General features: G+C 45.2%; 1 protein-coding gene across 12 annotated transcripts in view; it reads right to left on the reverse strand.

The window, feature by feature from the left end:
• The window catches only part of LOC140455148 (ras/Rap GTPase-activating protein SynGAP-like), a 1171996-nt gene that overhangs the window by 879243 nt on the left and 268759 nt on the right, over positions 1-23994 (reverse strand). For all 12 annotated transcript variants that reach the window (XM_072549832.1, XM_072549831.1, XM_072549829.1 and 9 more), the window contains 2 exons: positions 16124-16245; positions 9254-9359 (listed from right to left, as the gene is read on the reverse strand). In XM_072549832.1, coding sequence (XP_072405933.1) covers positions 9254-9359; positions 16124-16245 — 228 coding nt within the window. The remainder of the gene's footprint in view (positions 1-9253; positions 9360-16123; positions 16246-23994) is intronic.

Here is a 23994-nt window from a genome sequence, read left to right on the forward strand (position 1 = left end):
CAGCCTGTGGGGAGAGAAATATAGTCTGTGGGGACAGAAACACAGTCTGTGGAGACAGAAACACCATCTGTGGGGAGAGAAACACAGTCTGGGGCGAGAAACACAGTCTGTGGGGTGAGAAACACAGTCTGTGGGGACAGAAACACAGTCTGTGGGGAGAGAATCAGAGTCTGGGGCGAGAAACACAGTTTGTGGGGAGAGAAACACAGCCTGTGGGGAGAGAAACACAGCCTGTGGGGAGAGAAACACAGTCTGTGGGGAGAGAAACACAGCCTGTGGGGAGAGAAACACAGCCTGTGGGGAGAGAAATATAGTCTGTGGGGAGAGAAACACAGTCTGTGGGGAGAGAAACACAGCCTGTGGGGAGAGAAACACAGTCTGTGGGGACAGAAACACAGTCTGTGGGGAGAGAATCACAGTCTGGGGCGAGAAACACAGTTTGTGGGGACAGAAACAGCCTGTGGGGAGAGAAACACAGTTTGTGGGGACAGAAACAGCCTGTGTGGAGAGAAACAGTCTGTGGGGAGAGAAACACTGCCTGTGGGGAGAGAAACAGTTGAGGTTGAGTCGAGTATGGCTTTTCTTCAGAACCAGACTCAAAATGTGAACTGTTTCTCTCTCTGTCATGCTGCCAGATCTGCTGAGCTTCTCTGGCCATTTCTATGTGAATGTTTCAGATTTCCAGTATCACAGCATTCTACCTTTACCCCACTTGACTTTAGGAAAGGAAATGTACTACCCTTACTGGGTCTGGTCTAATTCCAGATTAATGGAATTTTAACATTACCAGCTGTAGTGGTGGGGTCTGAACCCATGTCCTAGAGTGTAAAGGCTCGCCCTTGACCAAGGACGTTATCACTGGGCTATCATCTCCTCCCTTCCTCACAGATGCTGGTGCTCTTGTGCTGCCATTGCTGGAGGTTTGGAAGCAAAAGTCGAGAGAGTCGGGACTTTAGTACAGCAGCTCAGGACAGCAGTCTTACATTTTTCACAACTGTAGTGTTGCTGCTGCTATGGTGGATAAATATTAGCTGATCATCAAGTAGGTTCAGTGAAAACAGGACACTGAGGAACATGACACAGCCCTCTGGAATGGGAATGTCACTGTTCACTGGCTCATAGCAGCATATCTGGACAACTAGAGCCTTGTTGGTATCATGTGTTGCTGGAAAAGCGCAGCAGGTCAGGCAGCATCCAAGGAGCAGGAGAATCGACGTTTCGGGCATGAGCCCTTCTTCAGGAATCATGCCCGAAATGTCGATTCTCCTGCTCCTTGGATGCTGCCTGACCTGCTGCGCTTTTCCAGCAACACATTTTCAGCTCTGATCTCCAGCATCTGCAGTCCTCACTTTCTCCTTGTTGGTATCATATCAGTTATCATGCGATGCTGTGTTTACAGCTGGTTCAAATGAATGATACTTAATTTAAGAAAAGTCCAAAATGGGGCATAAAAGCTGCATTACACAGATCCCATCGGATCGGTTATGTTAAAATAGCATCCCCTCTACATGTTTCTATAATTTGTACGTGTCTATAATTGTGTGTCTGAATTGCTGTATTGATGTGATTTCCCCTTGTGGGAGAGGCTAGGACCAAAGGTTGAATAAGAGGTTCCACATTTAAAACAGAGATGAGGAGGAATTTCTTCTCTGGGAGGATAGTGAATGTGTAGAATTCTTTACCATAGAGGATTATTGTGGCTGGAGTAAAAGCAAATTACTGCGGATGCTGGAATCTGAAACCAAAAGAGAAAATGCTGGGAAATCTCAGCAGGTCTGGCAGCATCTTATTGTGGGGTGGGTTGTTCAAATATATTGAAGACTGAAGTAGACCGATTTTTAATCTGTGTGGGAATCAAGGATTATAGGGAAAGGAAGAAAAGTGGATTTGAGAATGATCAGATCAGACATGGTCCCACTGAATGGTGAAGCAGACTTGACGAGGTGAAATGCCTGATTCTGCTCCTATGTCTTGTGGTCTTCTGTGTGCTTGTGCAACCTGCAGTAGGTCAGTGCATTTGTGCATATTTGTATTCCTGCATCTGAATGCTCCTGTGTATCCCTGTGTGCCTCTGCATTCCTGTTCATTTGATTGTCTGTATACTTGTGAGGTGTTTTATGTTTCGTTGTCTGTGTGATCCAATCTATTACCGTGTCTGCGAATTTCTGCATGTGGTAAGAGATGGCATGTGTGAGAGTGTGTGAAAGTCTGATTGTTTGAGAATGTGTGTGATAGTGAGTATGTGCATGTATTTTGGAAAGTGTGTGCATGTGAGAATGTGTGTGCACTCATGCCCGTGTTAAGAAGTGTGCATGTGAGAGTGTGAGTTTGAGAAAGTCTGTGTTTTTGTGTATGACTTAAAGATGTTGTGAGAATGAGTGAATTTGTGTCTATGCATATGAGAACATGTGTGAGTATGTATGAAAGCAAAGGAGAGGATGTGTGCATGTGTGCTTGTGACTATGTGTGTGTGTGCATGCATGAGTGTGAGTGTATGTGTCTGTGTCCATGAAAGAATGTGTGTGTGCATGTGGGACTGTTTGTGTGTGTGTGTTTTGGGCTGAGTGTAAGTGTGTGTGGCAATGTGTGAGTATGTATGTGTGTACATGTAAGAGTGGAAGGATGTGTTTGCATGTATAAGAGAGACAGAGTGTGTGTGTTTATGCATGTGATACTGTGTGTGCAAGTGTGTGTGTGGATGTGCACATCTGTCAGTGTGTGTGTAAGTGTGCGTATTATGTGCATGTCTGCATTCTTGTACAAGGTGTTGTGAATCTACACGAAGGACTGGTTGGTACTGAATTCTCCCATCTTGCTTAAACATTGAAATCACAGCAGCCTGTGCAAGAATTCATTGAATAATTAGGTGTAATTATCCTGCACTCGAATTGGTGGCAGGTTGGATTCTGGAGGCGGCTCACTGCAAGACAGATAGAGAGAGATTCCTTCCAAATAACTGCCATTAGGTTCCTTTTAATTCCAACCTGCAGCTAAAACACCCCTCAACAGCAGCACCCCCTCAGTTACTGCCTCCCTCCATTACAGCCCCCTCCCCAGTTACAACCACCCCCTTAGTTGTTGCCCCCTCCTCGGTTACAACCGCCCCGTCGTCAGCTACAACATCTTTCTCCGTTCCAGCCCCCTCCTCAGCTACAGCCTTGTTCTCATTTCTAGCTGGATCAATCTGTCAGTTCGAATTCTATTCCAGGAATTTGAGGAACAGTGCAGTAATGTGTCTTACCTCATCGAGGTGTGTGCTCCCCATGTCAGAGTGTTTCGAAATGGGCCTGTATGTGAAAGTCTGTTTTTCTCTCTCTGATTGTGCCTGTGAATTTTTTTGGTATGTGCACTTGTGTCGGTTTATCTGGGCTTGCCTCCATGTGTGTCACTGCGCTTGCATCTATGGGAATGGACACCTGCAATGTGCGCCAACCTGCAACTGCACTTCTGGCATGGTTTCCTGCATGTGTCTACGATTGCTTGTGTCTGTCTCTGTGTATGTGATTGTGTGTGTGTGTGTGTTCTGTGTGTTTCTGTGTCTGTGTGTCTCTCTATGTTTGTGTGTGCACGTGTCTATATATGTGTCTGTGTTATTGTGTGTTTCTTTGTGATTCTGTGTTCGTACATGTCTCCCTGTGTTCATTGGGAAGAGTGAATGGTCTGGAATGTACTGCCTGGAAATGTGATGGAGGCCATCTCACTTGAAAGGGCATTGGACACTTATTTCAATAGAAGAAATGTGAAAGGGTATGGGAGAAATGGAAGAGACGGGCACAAACTGGAATGCTCATTCCAAGGTCTAGTGAATGGTCTCCTTCTGCACCCTAACACACTCTGTGGTTTTGTCAAATCTCCTCTCAACCATCACTTTTATAGAACCCCAGCTTCTCCAATTTATCCATGCATCTGGCTTCCCTCATGCCTGGAACCATTCCACTAAAACCATTTTTTTGCATCTCCTCCATTGCCTCTCTCTCTCTCTCTGTCTCCCTCCCTCGGTCCCTTTCTTTTGTCTCTCCCTCCCTCTCTCCCTCCCTCCCTGTCTGGCACCGGCTCCCTTTCTTTGCACTAGTTCCGTGGATCATGAGCAACACCACATGTAACACACTTGTGAATTACTTATCCTTCACCAGTTTCCTTCCTGGGTTTGACATTTGCACATGATCCGTCATGTTTCACACTTCATTCCATCTGTGATCATCCTGACAACCCAAAATCCTGCTTCATCTCTTTTGAAGAAGTGCAGAACTGCTGTAAATATGCACCATTAACATCTTTCACTCGTGTCGCATTCCAGGTCTCCTCAACCTGGATAGGGAGTGGAGACAGGGGAAGGGGCATTTTGGGAAAGACAGTGTCTGCAATTAATCTGAAATCTTATAGACGGTGACAGAATGGGTTGAGGTTTTGTTGCTGAGCACCCAGCTGACATTGGAAGCATAGAAATCTTGAATCCTGGTGCTGCAGCTAATACTCACAGAAACATAAACAATTTAATCCTGGGGTTGGTAAAATGAAAAGCTGCAGAGAGGACAGCCTTTTCTGTTAGATCCAGTCGGTTTTGTGGGCAGCTTTAAGCAGTGATCTGTGGCAGGCCTGGTGCTGTCACCTCTCATTGGACAACCCATTCCCTGAAAGAATGTTCACATGATCTCCACCTACTCCGACCCTCTCCTCGCTCCCCCATCTTTGATCAATTGGGTTGTCTTCCCATAAGGTGCCTCATCTCCCACTGAAAGACAACTGGACGATTCCTGATCCAATAACACCAAGTACTGGATGGGAAATACTTGAGAGGTCATGGCCTAGTGGTATTATTGCTAGACTATGAATCTGGACACCATCTGAGGACTCCGGTTCAAATCTATCCATGACAGATTACTTGAACTCAGTAAGGAAGCTGGAATTTAGAATCTAATGATGATCATGATACTGTTGGTGAGAAAAAAACCCACTGGGTTCACCAATACTCCTCTAGGGAAGGAAATATCTTGTCCTTACCTGGTCAAGACTACATGTGACTCAATGTAGTCACATGGTTGACTTTTAATTGGCCTCTGGGCGATTAGGGATGGACAATAAATGCTGACTCAGACAGCAACGCCCAGGTCTAGTAACTGAATGACTAAAGAGCTCCTGCATTGTTTCAACAAAGAAGTTATTCACAAAGCCAGTACAAAGATGTGCATGTCAGGTGGATTGGCCATGGTAAATTGTCTGCAGTGACTAGGGATGTGCAGGCTACCTGGGTTAGCTATGGGAATTGGAAGGTGACAGGGATTGGTGGTGGTCTGGGTGGCATGCTTTTCAGAGGGTCAGTGTGGACTCAATGGGCTAAAGGGCCTGCTTCCACTCTGTAGGATTCCATGATTCCATGATTCCATGTTATCGGTTTGCCGATATTGCTGTTGAGGAGGGAGTACCAGGATTTTGACCCAGTGGCAATTCTATGTCAGCAATAAAGTTCCAGGTCAGGATGGTTGATGATTTAATGGGGAATTTGTATGCTAAATGTGTTACAAAGATTCACAGTTGCACGAAATACCCCAGAGCAGTGATAATAAGAGACCGCTTGCACACAGAGTGGGGTGGTGTATTGGGTACAAAGCAGATGTATATAACACTGCATTCTGTAAATACACCTATTATCAAGAAAAAATGTAGAGCCTACTTTCACCAAATAGTTTCATACTAATTTGACAGATGTTCCAAATTTCTGCTGTCCTTGTTTTTCCACACAATAGTGGTATGAATCTCTCACCAATATTTACCCCTCAAATATCTCAATTTGGTTAATATATTTTCTGTGATCGTCCTGAACAGAAACACAAACTACATTTCAAAGTTCTTTAGCCCGCAAACGCACTTTGACGCTTCTTGAGGTTGTGAAAAACTCCTTTTTCCTCACTGCTTCAAGCACAACGACATCATCGTTTGGAAATTTCAGATCTGGGGTCCAATCAAAAATTCTGTGGATGCCTGGCTTTGATTCTCTTTTCATTAATAATCTAAAAATTTAACTCTTCTAACTTCGGTAACCTTATTTTCCCATTGGGGAGATGTAGGGATTGCATTCGCAATGGTCAGCCGCAAGATGAAACAACTGTTTGCATTTGTGTGGCACCTTTAACACAGGGAAACATCCCAAGGTTCTTCACAGGACTGTTAACAACCAATATTTGATAACGGAGTCACTTAAGGAGAAAATAGAGAATGGGGCCAAAAACCTGTTGAAAGAGGTAGGTTTTAAGGGACACTATCTTTGGGGGAAAATAGTCTACTGAGGGGGTGCCACAAGGAAATTCAGAGTCCAAGCCACAGAAGGGGTGGTCACCAGTGAGGGAGCAATAAACCTCAGGGACAGTTGGGATGGCAGGATTGGAAGAGCGCAGAGATCTCGGAGGACTGTCAAGTTAGAGCTTGCAACAGAGTTCAGGAGGGGAGAGGCCCTAAGGAATTTTCAAAGAAAACCTTAAAGTTCAGGTTTGTCTCGGGACACTGAACTACACCAGCAAACACAGCAGGGATGAGTGAAAAGGACTCAGTGTGAGTGAGGAAATGTACTGTAGAGTGTTGGAGGTGCTGACCATAAAGGCACCTCTTCGATCTCAGCTGGAGTATTGTGTACAGTTGATGGCACCACATTATAAGGAAAATGTAAACCCAATGGAGAAGTACAGAAGAAATTTACAGAGTGGTTCCAGAAATGAGAAATTTCACTTATGAAGATAGGTTGAAGAAGTTGGGACTGTTCTCCTTGGAGAGAAGGAAAATCTGATAGAGATTTTCAAATACATGAGCTGGCTGGACAGAGTAGATAGGGAGAAACTGTTCACACGTGTAACAGGAACAAGATTGAGAGGGCATAGATTTAAAGCAGTATGGAAGAGAAGCTAGGGTGATGTGAGAATAAAATGTTTTCACCCAGCGAGTAGTTAAGCATGGAATGTGCTACCTGCAAATATGGGAGACGCACATTCAATTGAGGCATTCAAGAAGGCATGAAACTACTCTTTGGATTTTAAAAATGTGCAAGATTTTGGGGAAAGGGCACAAGACTGCCAATAGGTAATGGTGCTCGATGGAGGAGCTGGTGCAGGCATGATGGGCTGAAAGGTCTCCATTAAAGTCAACCTGGTAACACTTCCGTGATTCTGCGAGGTGAGGATGGGGAGAGGGCGAGGGGTGGGGAATTGGGAAGCTGGTCAGGAGAATACCTGAATGGATTGAATGTATCATCTCCATGAAAAAACTCTACATGGGGCCTAAACTTTGGACAATTTTGGGGGAGGGATAGTGAGGAAGTGGACAAAATGATTTCATTTGTGAGGCCAAATTCAGGAGGCAGCTTTCCAAACCTAATACCCTCCTACTATCTCTCCCTGTTTTCCTGATTAACACGGCTCCAGTGAGTCTCTCTCCATTGATAATAATATCTGGCACTGAAGTAGTGCCTTTAACATCCCAGACATTTTCCAGGATGATTCACAAAGTGGTTATTGGGCCAAACTTAGGTTTAGCCACCGAGGAAGAGATTGAAACGGGTGACCAAAAGCCTTGTTAAAGGAGTATCTCACAGGCGAAAAATGAGGCAGAGAGGTGGAGGGAAGGAATTCCAGAACTTGGGACCAAGGTATCTGAGAGCGCAGTCACAGACTGGAGTGATTAAATCAAGGATGCTTGAGAAGCCAGTATTGACGGAGAGCAGCGAACTCAGAGGACTGTAGGGCTAGAGATCATTCAGACAGGGAGGAGGAGGTGAGACCATAGAGGAATATGGAAAGCAAGGTGAGAAATTTTAAATTTACACCATAATCCACTGCGGTTAGAATTTTACCTTGCTCCTGTTGCACTGCAGAATTAAAATCCCAGCAGTATTTCTAGCAGGCAGTTGATCAGCAATATTTAACTCACAGTCAGACCTTTCAAGTAGAAATTCTAATCCCCTCTATGCTGAACACAAATTTGAGGATCTGGACTTATTGAAACATGAATATTTAGCACTTCTGAGTAAATCACAGGGAGGACAGCTGACCACGACATCTGCATTAACACAGACATCCAGGATAGAGTGCCCGTTTGATTGACACTGCACTTCCCCCAGCTTGGCATTCACCCCCCTCCACTACCAGCACACGGTGGCAGCACCAAGCACTGATCCACAAGGTACACTGCAGTAACTCGCCAAAGCTCCTTGGACAGTACGCCTCAGAACAAATTTCCAATGAGGCACTGATACCGGGTGACAGCTTCAACCAAAACGTCTGGGTGATTGAGATTAAGGAGAGCCAGACAGGTGAGCACATGTGAAACATTGCTGAAGCCAAGATGGGACCATACTTTGAGGATATAAAATGTAATTGCAGTCAGGTTGCAGGAGAAACAGGAATCACTCCACATCCAGAAGATTTGTGAGGCCAAATTCAGGAGGCAGTTTCCAAACCTAATATCCTCCTACTATCTCTCCCTGTTTTCCTGATTAACACGGCTCCAGTGAGTCTCTCTCCATTGATAATAATATCTGGCACTGAAGTAGTGACTTTAACATCCCAGACATTTTCCAGGATGATTCACAAAATGGTTATTGGGCCAAATATAGAATATCCCATTTGATGTTTGCTGCTGGGGGCATAGGTGAGGGTGAGGCAACATAGAAAGACAATATCATGAGTCCCAAAGACATTCATCGGTTCCTGGGAAAAGATTAACGTAACGTTCCTGGACTGTGCTATTGGGAAGCCGGATTAGCATATGGACAGCTGACAATAGGGAAGCTGGTCAAGGGAATTACTTTGTATCATGAGGGTGTACTACAGGACCTGTGGAAAGGTAAACATGGCATTTAGCCAGTGCTGACTAGTGCTGACCATTCATCCCCCACCAACTCCCAGCTTCAAAGGTGTATGAGGCATGTAAGAGTGGTGTCCAGCTGCTCTGTCTCGTCTGTGGATGGATGCTAATTCCAGATTTCACTAACCAAGTCAGTATGGTACAGAAGTTGCTGCTGATGTTGCCTGTTAAGACAGTGTTGCCGTGTCATGAACATCGAAGAGCATACCCCACTCCCCCACCCATCCCACCACTACCACCCCACCCACCACCACCCCCCAGCTACCATCCCCTGATCTACGTTCCAGCACCTCTCAACCACTAAGGCAGACGGAGATTCACCTGTGCTGGGAGTCCAGGAGAAGCAAGCATGAGAGAGAGAGAGAGAGGCAGCCGGCTGAGTGCCACCGGGTGAACATCTTACCGTGATCAGCGTGCCTCCCTTCCACCGGAACGCTGACCGTCCGACGTAGCAGCTTAGTCCTTGAGGAAGGCTCGTGCCTTCGCTCCCGAAGCAGTAAAGGGTGAACCTGCAAACCAGACGGAAGGTCAGGAAAAGCAAACACAAATCAAACCACTTGGTACATACAGCAGTTTCAAAGGGGCATATTATATCATACAGAATAAAACTGTCACCATCAAACATTCCAGGAGAGGGACAGCCTGGGGTTAGATAACTTTATCCAGAATGTCCCCATTAAACACTCCCAGGACAGGGACAGTATATGGTTATACTGTCTACAGAGGAAAGCTTTCTCTACACTGTCCCCATCAAATACTCCTAGGACAGGGACAGCACAGGGGGATAGTGAAGCTCTCTCTCTGCTGGGGTATAAACAGTGAATAATCGAATGAACACAATCAATCTGTGAGGACTAGCTATAAATTACCGTGACAATTGTTTCAATTTGCTTCTAACCAATTTATCAATCTCATTTATTATGGACACAGCGAGAGATGAATGGAAGGTCAATAATGACCAGATTGCTGAGAGACTCATGGCAGACAGTGTGACAGTAAGATATAGTGACAGCTGTGACAAGCTGCAGAATGGCTGCAGATTGTTGGGTTTAATAAATGTCTCTCCCTATCTTTCACCCTTCTTCAATTCCTTGTGCTCCTCAAGTGGTTGTGTCAGGTGTCTATCGCTGCAACCTCCTCCAATTCTCTAATGTGCTGAGACTTCTGTGCTCCTTCTATTCCAGCATCTCAAGCCTCCCATTGCTCCCAATCACCCCTCACCCAGTGGTAGCCACGGTTCAAAACCATGGAATGCTCTCTGTTAATCCTCCCACCTCTTTCTCTCTCTCTCTCTCTCTTTCTCTCTGTCTCTCCACCTCAAATTCACTCTTTTAAACTGGTTCCCTTGAGCACAGGAACACAGAAAATTGAAGCCCGAGTAAGCCATTCGGCCTTTCAAGCCTGCTCCACCATTCAGTATGATCATGGCTGATCGTCCAACTCAGTCCCTGTTCCCACTTTCTCCTCCATACCTCTTGATCCCCTTAGCCCTTAGAATATACCTAACTCCTTTTTGAAAACAATCAGTGTTTTGGCCACAACTGCTTTCTGTGGCAGAGAGTTCCACAGGCTCCCCACCATCTGAGTGGAGACATCTCAGTCTTCAGTGGCCTGCCAGAACTGAAAGAGAGTCATACCACTGTTTCTCTCTCCACAGATGCTGTGAGACCTACTCCGCATCTTAAGCCTGTGACTTCCCTCCCCGGTTCTGGATTCCCCAGTCATCGGGAACACCCTTCCTGCAAACTTTAGCTAAAGTACATCACTCAATGTGACTCTGTATTAATTATCTTTCTGATTCCTGCCACTGGCTTTGATTGCTTGTTTTTTGTATAGGAAAGGAGCTATGTAGATGCAAGCTCTTGTTGATGATGGTGTTTGTGACCCAGCTTCAGTCAACACACCCTGCGGTGAAGGGACAAACGGTATTGAAAAGTGATCCAAGGTTCTGTCACACGTCTGTTAAGACCTCCCTGAGTGCTGTTCCCCCTTTCTGCTTCTGAAATAAAAGCCTTTCATTGACATTACGTCCTTCACAACCTCAGGATGTTCCAACCCATTTCTTGTTACAATTTTTAATATGTCGTAATGTCATTCTGGTTTAGGGTGGGGAAATAAGGGGCTGGATTGGGCACAGCAAGCTCCCACATGGATGATTGTATCTTCTTTAAAACCATGTTGGAGGAGAGGGCTGGGCCAAGGTGAATATGTGTCTCAGTGCTGAGTGTGACCTAGGAAGCATACTATGTGCACACCCTTGGGCAAGAGTCATGGCAGAGACTGGTGGGGGGAGGAATGGTAATAGACAGCAAGAATTCACATGGACCTGACAGGTGCCACTCCAGGAGAGACAAAGAAAGGCAGAAAAAGAAGAAGGAAGAGACTGAAAGAAAAGTAGGAATGTAAAGAGAAAGAGAGGGGGAAGGAGAGGGAGATAGAGGGAAGGAGAGGGAGAAAAGGAGAGAGAGAAGGAGAAGGGGATAGATAGTGGGAGCGAGATAGCGGAGAGAGGCAGAGAAAGGGAAAGAGAGAGTGACAGGTTGACAGAGAAAGAGAGAAAACAAAAGAAGGGGAGTGAGAAAGAAAAAGGTAGAGTGAGAAAGGAGAAACAGACACGAGAGAGGAAGAAAGAGAGAACGTGTGTGTGCGTGTGTGTGAGAGAGGGAGAGAGAAAGAGGGAGAGGAAAAAAATGGGAGAGTGAAAGAGAGACAGATAAATGGAGAGAAAGAGGTGGAAAAAGACAGGGAGAAAGAGTGGGAGAAAGTAATAATGAGGATTTGGTTTCCCAGGAGACTCCGTGGCAACACCATCTGATTGGCGGCTCCCTTTCCTCCCACTCTCGCCCACCACATGTGCTCAAAGCGCCACCCCGGTGACAAGCTGGCAACTGCATGGCTCTTCTCATTAAGGACTGAGGTAAAGGGCCAGGGCTTCTGCAATCTGCATTTACACAGAGCCATGAGAGTACGGGAAAAGAAAAATCCCCAGAGCATTACACAGAAACATTCTCAAACAAAATCTGACAATGAGCCTTCAGAGAAGGGGTGAATCTATGCAGTACCATTCAGGATCTTCCAATCTACTTCACAACCAGTTGGGCACTTTCTGAATTGCTGTCAGGTGCAGCAATGCAAATCCACAAAGCACCCTCCCTGAAACAACGATTAAAAAAAGGACCACATCTTTTTTGTTTCAAAAAAGACTTAGATTGAGTAGGGAATATTGGCCAGAACCTCCCTTCTGCAGGAGAAAAGCCCTGGGGTCTTTCACGCTCAGCTGTAAAATGGGAGATAGAGCCTTGCAGTGTAAAGTCTCAAGTGAATGTCAGCACTCCTGACAGTGGAGAACTCTCTCAGCATTGCATTAGGGTCCCCTGGAGTGAGGCTTGAACCCACAGGCTTCTGACTCAGCCACAAGCCAAGGCCAGATCTGGAGGAGATCAGAGATCTCCAAGGGTTTTGAAACAGAGCAGGGCTGTTGGGTGATGGTAGTTGCAGAAGGAGAAAGCGTGAGATCAGTGATTAGAGGCTAGGATGAGGCCAATTAGAAGACAAAAAGGAGAATGTTAAAGTCAAGACTGGATTGGCATCCAACGTAAATCAACAAGGCAAATGCAATGAGTGATAGATTGGGCGCAGGTTATGACAAAAGCATGTAAGTACTCTAATCACTGATTGCTTTAATGATGAGAAGATTTCATTTGGTGCGAGAGGCCTAACCACTTTCCCTTGCATCAAGCCCAGCTCCTCACCATCTCAATTCCTACCCAATAGACAATAGACAATAGGTGCAGGAGTAGGCCATTCAGCCCTTCAAGCCTGCACTACCATTCAATATGATCATGGCTGATCATTCCTAATCAGTATCCTCTTCCTGCCTTATCTCCATAACCCTTGATTCCACTATCTTTGAGAGCTCTATCCAACTCTTTCTTAAATGAATCCAGAGACTCAGCCTCCACTGCCCTCTGGGACAGAGCATTCCACACATCCACCACTCTCTGGGTGAAGAAGTTTCTCCTCATCTCTGTCCTAAATGGTCTACCCTGTATTTTTAAGCTGTGTCCTCTGGTTCGGCACTCCCCCATCAGTGGAAACATGTTTCCTGCTGCCAGAGTGTCCAATCCTTTCATAATTTTTTCTGTCTCAATCAGATCCCCTCTCAGTCTCCTAAACTCAAGGGTATACAAGCCCAGTCGCTTCCCGACTGGGAAAGTATCGATCTGTGTCAATCAGATTGACCCAGGCCATGTCACCAAGCCGGCTAATGGAACCATCACCCCTTACTCCAGAGGTTACCTACTCCTCCAATATTTCTTCATGTCTCACTGTTATTAGAACCGAGCATTGTGCTGAATTATTTACCGCAGCCAAATCTCACCATCATTATCAAGAAAATGAGCATGTATTCCCACCCTCTGAGTGAAGACATTTCCCCTCATCTCAGTCATCAGTGGCCTGCCAGAACTGAAAGAGAGTCAACCCATTGTTTCCCTCTCCACAGATGCTGTGATACCTACTCCACATCTTAAGCCTGTGACCCCCTCCCCAGTTCTGGATTCTCCTGCAAGCTTCAGCTAAATGACATCTGATCACTTTAAACATGGAAACAGAAATTAGGGGGAGGAGTAAGCAATTCAAGCCCTTTCAACCTGCTCCACCATTCAATATGATCATGGCTGATCATCCAACTCAGTCCCCTATTCCTGCTTTCTCTCCCGTACCCTTTGATCCCTTTAGCCTTAAGAACTATATCTAACTCCTTCTTAATTATTTTCTGTGCCAGTGAATTCCACAGGCTCACACCCCCTGGGTGCAGAAATTTCTCCTCATCTCAGTCCTAAATGGCCTCCCCCATATCCTTAAATTGTAACCCCTGGTCTTGATTCTTCTCACCCATTGGGAACCTCCTTCCTGTGTTTTACCCTGTCTAGTCCTGTTAGAATTTTAAAGGTTTCTATGAAATCCCTCTTATTCTTTTAAACTCCAGTGAATATCATCCTAACTGACTACATCAGTGCTGCCATATTAACAATCGGTCTGTAAACATTGACCTCACGCCCTGTATAGCCAGAACATTCTTCCACAGATGAGGAGACCAGAACTGTAGGTCCAGAGATTGCCTTCTCCTCCAACATGACACAGTATTCCAGGAGTGTTCTTACCAAGGCTGTTGACAGACCATATTCCAGGAGATTTCATCACATAACCTTAACATACTCCCACTATTGGTCACCCAACTCTCACCGGCCAATCAGAAAGGGAGCAGATTCTCCATCACTCCATTGGATGATTTTAAACTGTGAGACAGGTGGCCTATCTCCCAGACACCATCTCGGATAATCTGATCGAGGTAGGGGCTGGTGGCAGTGGGGTATTGATAATGTCGCTGGAGTAATAAACTAGAAAACTCAGACCAATGCTTGAGGGATAATGGGTTCAATTCCCACCACTTCTGGGATTCAAATTCCATTCGTAAACCCTGAAACATAAATCTAGTAATGAAGAATAGAACAACCGATCACTGTAAAAATCCAACTGGTTCACTAATGCTGTTTAGGGAAGGAAATAAGACTATCATAAGTAGGCCATTCAGCCCATTGAATCTGCTCCACCATTCAATGAGTTCATGGCTAGTTAGATAATCGTTAACTTCATTTTCTTGCCTTTTCTCCATGACAAGATTTTCTCACTGCTTAAAAGTCTGTCACTCCTCAACTTCGAATATACTTAATGTCCAAGCCTCAACAGACCTCTGTAGGAAATGATTACACAGACTCACTCTGAGAGAAGACATTTCTCCTCCTCTCTGTCTTAGATGTATGACCTGTTATTTTCAGACTATTTCCTCTGCTCCTAGAGTCTCCCACAAGGTGACACAATCGCTCCCTATCTACCCTGTCAAGTTCTCTAAGAATCTTATATGTTTCAATAAGGTCTCTTATTCTTCTATATTCTAACAAACACAGGCCAAAAATATTCAAATTCTCCACATAAGACAGTCATAGCATCATAGAGTCACACAGCACGAAAACAGACCCAGCAGTTCAACCAGTCCATGCCAACCATAATCCCAATCTAAATTGTCCCACCTGCCTGCACTTATCCCTCCAAACATTTCTTGTTCATGTACTTATCTAAGTGTCTTGTAAACACTGCAACTAACTGTACCTGCATCCACCACGCCAAATACTATTAGCCTAGTGAACCTTCTCAGGGTTGCTTCCAATGTCTCTTATCTCAAGAGGGTTGGAATATAAAAGCAGAGATGTACTGCTAAGACTTTATAAAGCTCTGGTTAGGCCCCATTTGGAGTACTGTGTCCAGTTTTGGTCCCCACACCTCAGGAAGGACATACTGGCACTGGAACGTGTCCAGCGGAGATTCACACGGATGATCCCTGGAGTGACAGGTCTAGCATATGAGGAACAGCTGAGGATACTGGGATTGTATTCGTTGGAGTTTAGAAGATTAAGGGGAGATCTAATAGAGACGTACAAAATAATACATGGCTTTGAAAAGGTGGATGCTAGGAAATTGTTTTTGTTAGGTGAGGAGACTAGGACCCGTGGACACAGCCTTAGAATTAGAGGGGGTCATTTCAGAACAGAAATGCGGAGACATTTCTTCAGCCAGAGAGTGGTGGGCCTGTGGAATTCATTGCCACGGAGTGCAGTGGAAGCCGGGACGCTAAATGTCTTCAAGGCCAAGATTGATAGGTTCTTGTTGTCTAGAGGAATTAAGGGCTACGGGGAGAATGCTGGTAAGTGGAGCTGAAATGCGCATCAGCCATGATTGAATGGCGGAGTGGACTCGATGGGCCGAATGGCCTTACTTCCACTCCTATGTCTTATGGTCTTATGGTAATACCACATATCTTTCTTTCGATGAAAGGACCAAACCTGTTTTAAATATTCCAGTTATGGTCTGACTGGTACCTTGTCAAACTTTAGCAAAATCTTCCTGTTTTTATACTCCACTCCCATTGAGATAAAAACCAAAATTCTATTTGCTTTCCCTATTACCTACTGAACTTGGATGCCGACATTTTGTCATTCATGGTGTTTTCTTCCTCCAAGGGGCCTACAAAGTGACATGGTTTAGCCTTAATCACCCTCTGAACGAGCCTCAAAAGCCATTCAATCGGAGGGCAAATACAGATGCACAATAAATGCCAGCCTTGCCACATTCCAGTACAAGAGTAAATGGACAAACAGAAGGGATAAGGATTACAGGGCACCCCTTCCTCTTTCCCATCCTCTCACCCACGTACCTCCTCCTCGTCTAACATAAGAAGCTGGTTTCCGGAGACAACGCAGAATTTTGGGTTCCACACGGGACGGTCGTAAGGTAACTGGTTATAGGAGATTCGATGAGTTGGTGGTCCTCGCACATCTGCAAGAAGAGGTGATATCGCATCATTAGTTCTGCTAGAACAACACTAAATTCTTTCTAATTTCCTGATTGATTTGCACCTCTCTGCCCTTTCCCTCCTTCAAAAGAAGACAGGGAACCTCCTCCAGGCCTTTAGTCCATATTTCATTCATCAACCAACACTTCATTCTTCTTTACTTCTCTTTCCCTACTGGTATATGACACAGATAGTGTACGCTCACTTCCATGCCTAATTTCTTCTGAAGAAGGTTGCTAGCCTGCCACCATAGGCTACAGAACAGAGCAGAATGAGAGATTGTCATGCCCTTACCACCTGCCTTATGTGTAACAGAGAGCATACTAACATGCACTCTACCCAGGCCATCATCTCCCAAAACAGAACCAGAACCCAGAGCTTTCGGCTTTGGACGGGGATGCTACTCATTATGCCACAGGATCTCCTATGGCCACGTCAGCTGGTCATGATCTCATTGCAGTTTGTGAGAGCTTGCTGTGTGCAAATTAGTTGCTGCAATTCCTACATTATAGCAGTGGCTTCACTTCAAAAGATATATCGTTGGCTTCAAAACCCTTGTGAGGTGTTAGCAATATCCAGGCACCTACTCAGCCTTTCTTCAACCTTTGAGGGTCAAGACCCATTGAACATTTCAACAATTTGCTCGGTGTTTTAGACCAACAGAAAAATCTGGGAGCAGTACTCTGATTCAGTCCCTCAGGTTAGTGTTATCAACCCTTGGGATCTTATTCACAGAGTGAATTGTTCTAACCACCTGTAGTAACATGGTGAATTGAGCCCTGCTACTCCCATAATCATACCAAATTTTAGATTAGATTAGATTCCCTACAGTGTGGAAACAGGCCCTTCGGCCCAACCAGTCCACACCGACCCTCCAAAGAGTAACCCAGCCAGACCCATTTCCCCTCTGACTAATACACCTAACACTACAGGCAATTTAGCAGGGTCAATCCACCCTAACTTGCACATCTTTGGACTGTGGGAGGAAACCAGAGCATCCGGAGGAAACCCACGCAGACACAGGGAGAATGTGCAAACTCCACACAGACAGTCACCCAAGGCTGGAATCGAACCTGGGACCTTGGTGCTGTGAGACAGCAGTGCTAACCACTGAGCCACCTTGCTGCCCATTCGTTCAACCTTTTTTTAAGGTAAGTACAGTTTCCCACTTTACCTGACTTTCAGACCAAGGTTGGTTGAAAGTACGAACGAGGATTCTGATCAAAACAAGAATTATTGTTAATAATTAGATTATAGCTAGAGGTTATTTTTTATTCACTCACAGAATGTGGGCATCTCTAGCTAGGTCAGTGTTTATTGGCCACCCCTAATTGTCCAGAGGACATTTAAGAGTCAATGATATTGTTGTGGGACCAAAGTCACTTGTAGTCCAGATGGGGTAAGGATGGCGGTTTCCTTTCTTAAAGGTCATTAGTGAACCAGATGGGTTTTTCCATCAATTGGCAACAGATTCATGGTCATCATTAGACCCTTTATTTCTTACTGAATTCAAATTCCTCCATCTGCTGTGGTGGGATTTGAACCCGGGTCCACAGAACCTTAGCTGAGTTTAGGGTTAATAATTTAGCGATAGTACCACTATCTCCCATTGCCATTATCTCCCCTCCCTCAAACAAAGTTGTTTGGAACAGGTGATCTGATCTTTCATTCTGCTGGCGCGCGTGCGGCCACAGTTGATGGTGTAGTGGTAAAGCTACTGGACTGGGAATCCAGAGGACCAAGGTTAATGCTGTGGTGACGAGGGTTCCAATCCCACCACAGCAACTGCTGAAATTTGAATTCAATTAATGAATCAAGAATTAAAAGCTAACTTAACGGTGACTAAAAACAGGGCCAATTGCTGTAAAAACCTATCTGGTTTACTGACACCCTTTAAGGAAGGGAATTGATCATTCTTACCTGGTCCAGCCTACGTGTGACTCCAGACCTAAACCAATGTGGTTGACTCAAACCAGTCTATCTCATGATAGAAATGAAACCATTCAGATCATCTGACATTGACTTAGCTACAGGGAAAGATACTGGGAGTGAAAAACAGCTCTGTCAACTCCTTACTAACAGTTGGGACTAGTGCCAAACCTGGAAGAGTTGCCTCACAGATTAGTCAAGCTTACGGAATCATACCTTAGGGACAATGTCCCAGACACCACCATCACCATTCGTGGATTTGTCATGTCTCACCAGCAGGACAGGCCAGGCAGAGGCATTGGCTCAGTGGTATACAGTCAGGAGGGAGTTACCCTGGGAGTCCTCAACTTTGATGCTGGACCCTACGAAGTCTCATGGCTTCAAGTTAAACATGGGCAAGGAAGCCTCCTGCTGATTACTTCACACTGTCCTCCCTCAGCAAATGGACCAGGACTTCTTTGTGTTGAACAACATTTGGAGGGCGCACTGAGAATGGCAAGGGCACTAAAATGTACACAGGGTGGGGATTTCAATGGCCACCACTCACTACCAACAGTGGCTCGGCAGCAGCACTAATGACCGAGCTGGTCAGGTCTGAACGGAACATAGCTACCATAGTGGGTTTGTGGCAAGTGGAGAGGGAACCAACAAGAAGGAAAAATACTTGACCTCATCCTCGCCAATCTGCCTGCTGTAGGTAAATCTACCCATGACAGTACCAGTAAGAATGACCACCACACAGTCCTTGTGGAGATGAAGTTCCACCTTCACATTGAGAATACCCTCCGTCGTGTTGTGTGGCACTGTCACGGTGTTAAATGGGACAGATTTCAAAAAAAAAAGATTTAGCAAACTAAGGCATTCATGAAGTACTGTGGATCATCAGCAGCAGCAGGATTGTACTCCAGCACAATCTGTAACCTCATCCGTAATGTAACCATTACCACCAAGCTGTGGGATCAACCCTGGTTCAATGTCAAGTGCAGGAGGGCATGCTAGGAGCAGCACCAGGCATATCTAAAAATGAACTGTAGGTATAGAATTTGCATAGCAACAGCATAAGCAGACAGTGATAGACACAGCTAAGCGATCACACAATCAATAGACCCAATCTAGGCTCTGCAGTCCTGCCAATGTCCAGTCTTGAATGATAGTAAATAAAACAACTAAAAGGAGAAGGCACATTGACAAATATCCCTATTTTCAATTATGTGAGAGCCCAGCATATCAGTGCAAAAGGGAAGGTTGATGCAGTCCTATCCATCTTCAGTCAGAAGTGCTGGGTGGATGATCCATCTCAGTCTCCTTTAGTAGACCCCACTATCACAGATGCCAGACTTCAGCCAAGTCAATTCACTCCCCGTGATATTAAGAAATTGTTTGTTTTACTACAAAGACTGTGAGCCCTGATAACATCCCTGTACTTAGGACTTGCAGTCCAGAATGTGCCACGCTCCGAGCCAAATTCTTCCAGTACAACTACAACACATGTGGAAAATTGCCCAGGTATGTCCTGTACACAAAGCGCAGGGCGAATCCAACCCAGTCAATTACTGCCCAATCAGTCTACTCTCGATCATCAGTAAAGTGATGGAAGGTGTCATCACCAGTGCTATCAAGCAGCACCTGCTCAGCAATAACCTGCTCAGTGATGCCCAGTTTGGGTTCTGCCAGGGCCACTCAGCTCCTGACCTCATTACAGCCTTGGTTCAAACATGAACAAAATAATTTATTTCCAGAGGGGAGGTGAAAGTGACTGCCTTTGACATCAAGTCCACATTTGACTGTGTGAATGATCAAGAAGCCCTAGCAAAACTGAAGTCAATGGTTATCGGGAACAAACTCACCACTGGTTTGTATCAAAACTAGGCACATAGGAAGATGGTTGTGGTTGTTGAAGGTCAGTCATCTCAGCTCCAGGACATTGCAGGAGTTCCTCAGAGTAGTGTCTTAGGCCCAACAATCTTCAGCTGTTTTACCAATGACCTTTCCTCCATCATAAGGTCAGAAGTGGGGATGTTTGCCAATGGTTGCACAGTTCAGCACCATTCGTGACTCCTCAGACACTGAAGCAGTCCATGTTCAAATGTAACAAGATCTGGGCAATATCCAGGCTTGGGCTGACAAATGGCAAGTGACATTCATATCACATAGATGCCAAGCAATCACCAACTCCAACAAGAGACAATATAATCATCCCCCCTTGACATTCCATCACTGAATTCCCTACTGTCAACACCTTTGGGGTCACCAATGACCATAAAGGATCTGAACAGGCCGTAAAAATACCATGATTACAAGAGCACCTCAGAGACTGGGAATCTTGCAGCAGGGGGTTACTCACCTCCTAGGCAGAATGTTCATTGTTGTTTGGAGATGAAATGTGGAGATGGGTTTCAAAGCCAAAGTATTTCTGCTCAGGACCTGAGTGTATTTTATCCTGCAATTATGTTCTTCTCATCTGATTACACACACACACATCCAGGTAAAAGGCCAGACGTTATCAGCAGATTGTTCCCAACCCTCTTGCCCCTCTGAAACATCATTCAAACTCTGCACATCATCCCCGCACAACCCTGGAAACATTAGAGACCAGGCCTAAAGTGGCACCTCGCTTTAGTGAGACCTCCATAGAGATTCTTCTGAGGCCTGACCAGGAGAGAGGGGATTTTTACCCCTCTTTCTCCCCAGTGCATGGGAACATAACTGGTAGACTGATAGAGGCATTCGGGAGGATAGGCATTGGCACAGGGATCAGAGCCCATGGGTGCTCAAGAGGATCTGGTTCCAGAACTCAACAAGATCTGCCTTCTGCCAGGGTAGGTACCACTGTCTACTCAATGCTTCATGCCCCTATGGGTGTAAGACATTGTAAGGTTGATCCTGCAGAGTATTGTCACACACAAGATTGGGTGTCAGACATTTCCACTTGATGCCTCATAAGCAATGATTGCCTGTCACTTCATTGCGGTTACCAGTGCAACATTACTGGCACTACAGTGGCTCTCATGCATCTGCCTAGCCCTCACACTCAAAACACAAAAGGCACCAATGCACTCAGCAGCTCACACATCGTCAATTCATTGAGTGCTCAGCATGCCAATACTGCACATATTTTCCAAGGATTCTCAGGCAGCACCTTCCAAACCCATGACCATATCCAACTAGAAAGACAAGGGCAGCAGACACATGGTAACACTCACCCCTGTAAGTTCCCCTCCAAGCCATTTACCATCCTGACTTGAAAATGTGTTGTCGTTCCTTCACTGTGGCTGGGTCAAAATCCTGGAATTCCTTCCCTAAGGTTCAACCTACAGAACATGGACTGCACTGGTTCAAGTAGGCAGCTCACCACCACCTTCTCAAGGGCAACTAGGGATGGGCTGGTACAATAGTGGTGCCCATGTGCAGTGAGTGAATAAAGAAGATGTTTGCCGTGATCTTCCAGTCATGAAACTGTGAACACTCCGAAAATACTTCAAAGCTCTTTTCTTCCTTTTCTGTGGGTAGGTGAAGTTGCCAGGAGCAGATGGACGGAGGAATGACCTGATATCCTCAGGAATGTAGTGGTACAGTGGGCTCGCTACCACAGGGAAGTGAATGGAGCATAAATGACAGCAGCAGAAGGGAGTTTTGTTCAGGGGAGACAGATAGAGATACATAAACAGACAGACAAAACAATTTATTAACGAGGAGGCTTTCATGCAATGTAATTATCAGTATTGGTCAAATCGGCCAAATGGCCTGATTCTTCCCTTGAGATTCTTTGACACTCTCATCCACTGTTGGTCTTCCTGTGCAGCCAACGTGGCAATATCCGAGTTGTGACTTGTTCTGAACTCGCTGCAGCTCCTGAACTCTGGCTGTTAAAACGTCAATGAAAAGAATTTACAGCACCAGACAGCAAGTTGCACACCTCAGTTACAAAAGGATGAAACCTCACACAGTGAGTGCACAGTCACATGGGGAGGGGTCAATGTCCAAGTATCACCTTGGATTTCTGAGCAGCTTTCACAGTGTGCAGCTTTCTTCCCCAAGCCCATCCCACGTTTGATGTTTAAGTCCTGATGGTGTTGACCTTTATGGTTGTTAAATATCAGTGAACCCAGCTGCCCTTGGCTACTCAGCCAGCCTGGTATCTCCCTGGTGACACTGTGAATGAATGTGATGATACACTAATTTAAGTCCTGTTATTCTTTATTCAGGCATTTTATCTCCTGAAGGGTTGAAAGTTATGTTACAATTGTCTAAAGCCTTGTCAGTCTCCATGTAATTTATGACACTACCCTTTTGAAGTGATCTACTGATCTGAAGAGGGGTGCAGCACAGCTTTCTAGAAACATCAAAAATACCTAACTCACTCTTGAAAACATTCTATGTTTGGTACCAACTTTGATCAGTGGTATGCCACAAGGATCAGTGCTGGGTTCACTGCTTTTTGTCATTTATATAAATGATTTGGATGTGAATATAGGAGGAATGGTTAGTAAGTTTGCAGATGACACCAGGATTGGTGGTGTAGTTGACAGTGAAGACGGTTATCTCAGAGTGCAGTTGGACCTTGATCAGACAGGCCAATGGGCCAAGGAGTTTAATGTAGATAAGTGTGAGGTGTTGCATTTTGATAAGGCAAATCAGGGCAGAACTTATACACTTAATGGTAGGTCCTGGGACGTCCTGCTGAGAAAAGAGACCTTGAGGTGCAGATTCATAGTTCCTTGAAGGTGGAGTCACAGGTAGATAGGGTCATGAAGAAGGCATTTAGTACACTTGACTTTATTGGTGCATTGAGTATAGGAATTTGGATGTCATGTTGCGACTGCACAGGACATTGGTGAGGCCACTTTTGGAATATTACATTCAATTCTGATCTCCCTGCTTTAGAAAAGATATTATTAAAACTTGAAATGACGCAGAAAAGATCTGTAAGGATGTTGCCGGGAATGGTAGGTTTCAGCTATAGGGAGAGGCTATTTTCCCTGGAGCATCGGAGGCTGAGGTGTGACCTTATCGAGGTTTATAAAATCATGAGGGGCATGGATAGGATGAAGAGCCAAGGTATGTTTTATTCCCAGGGTAGGGGAGTCCAAAACTAGAGGCCATAGGTTTAAGGTGAGAGGGGGAAGATTTACAAGGGACCTAAGGGACAACCTTTTCATGCAGAGGGTGGTGCGTGATGGAATGAGCTGTCAGAGGAAGTGATGGAAGCTGGTACAATTACAGCATTTAAAAGGTATCTGGATGGCTGCATAAATAGGAAGGGTTTAGAGGGAGATGGGCCAAATACTGGCAACTGGGATAAGTTTAATTTAGGATGGCTGGTTGGACTGAAGGATCTGTTTCTGTGCTGTGCACTCTATATTTCCAGAACCACTTGCTGTGGCAGAGAATTCCGCAGTCTCACTACTCTCTGGGTGAAGACATTTCTCCTCATCTCAGTCCTCAATAGCTTATCCTGTTTCCTTAGACTGTGACCCCTGGTTCTTGACTCCCTGGTCATTGGGAACGTGTTTACCTAACCTAGTCCTGTTAGAACTCTGTAGGTTTCTGTGATATCCCCACCCATTCTCTAGGATGGACAAAAAGAGATAAATTGTAAAGACAGGGGTATGCACAGAAAAGCATTACATTCCCAATTTAATTGAAGCATTTAAGAAGATTAAAGGAATATAGACAGAGAAAAAAACCCATTTCCACTGGTATCCCACAACTAGAGCTGGATCTTTGCCAATTGTGTATGATGTCAGGAAGCATGTCTTCACACAAAAGAAGTGGGAATCTGGAACTCCCTCCATTTTGTGGAG

This window comes from Chiloscyllium punctatum, chromosome 30 (assembly GCF_047496795.1).
Source record: "Chiloscyllium punctatum isolate Juve2018m chromosome 30, sChiPun1.3, whole genome shotgun sequence".
In the NCBI taxonomy this organism is placed as follows: Eukaryota; Metazoa; Chordata; class Chondrichthyes; order Orectolobiformes; family Hemiscylliidae; genus Chiloscyllium; species Chiloscyllium punctatum.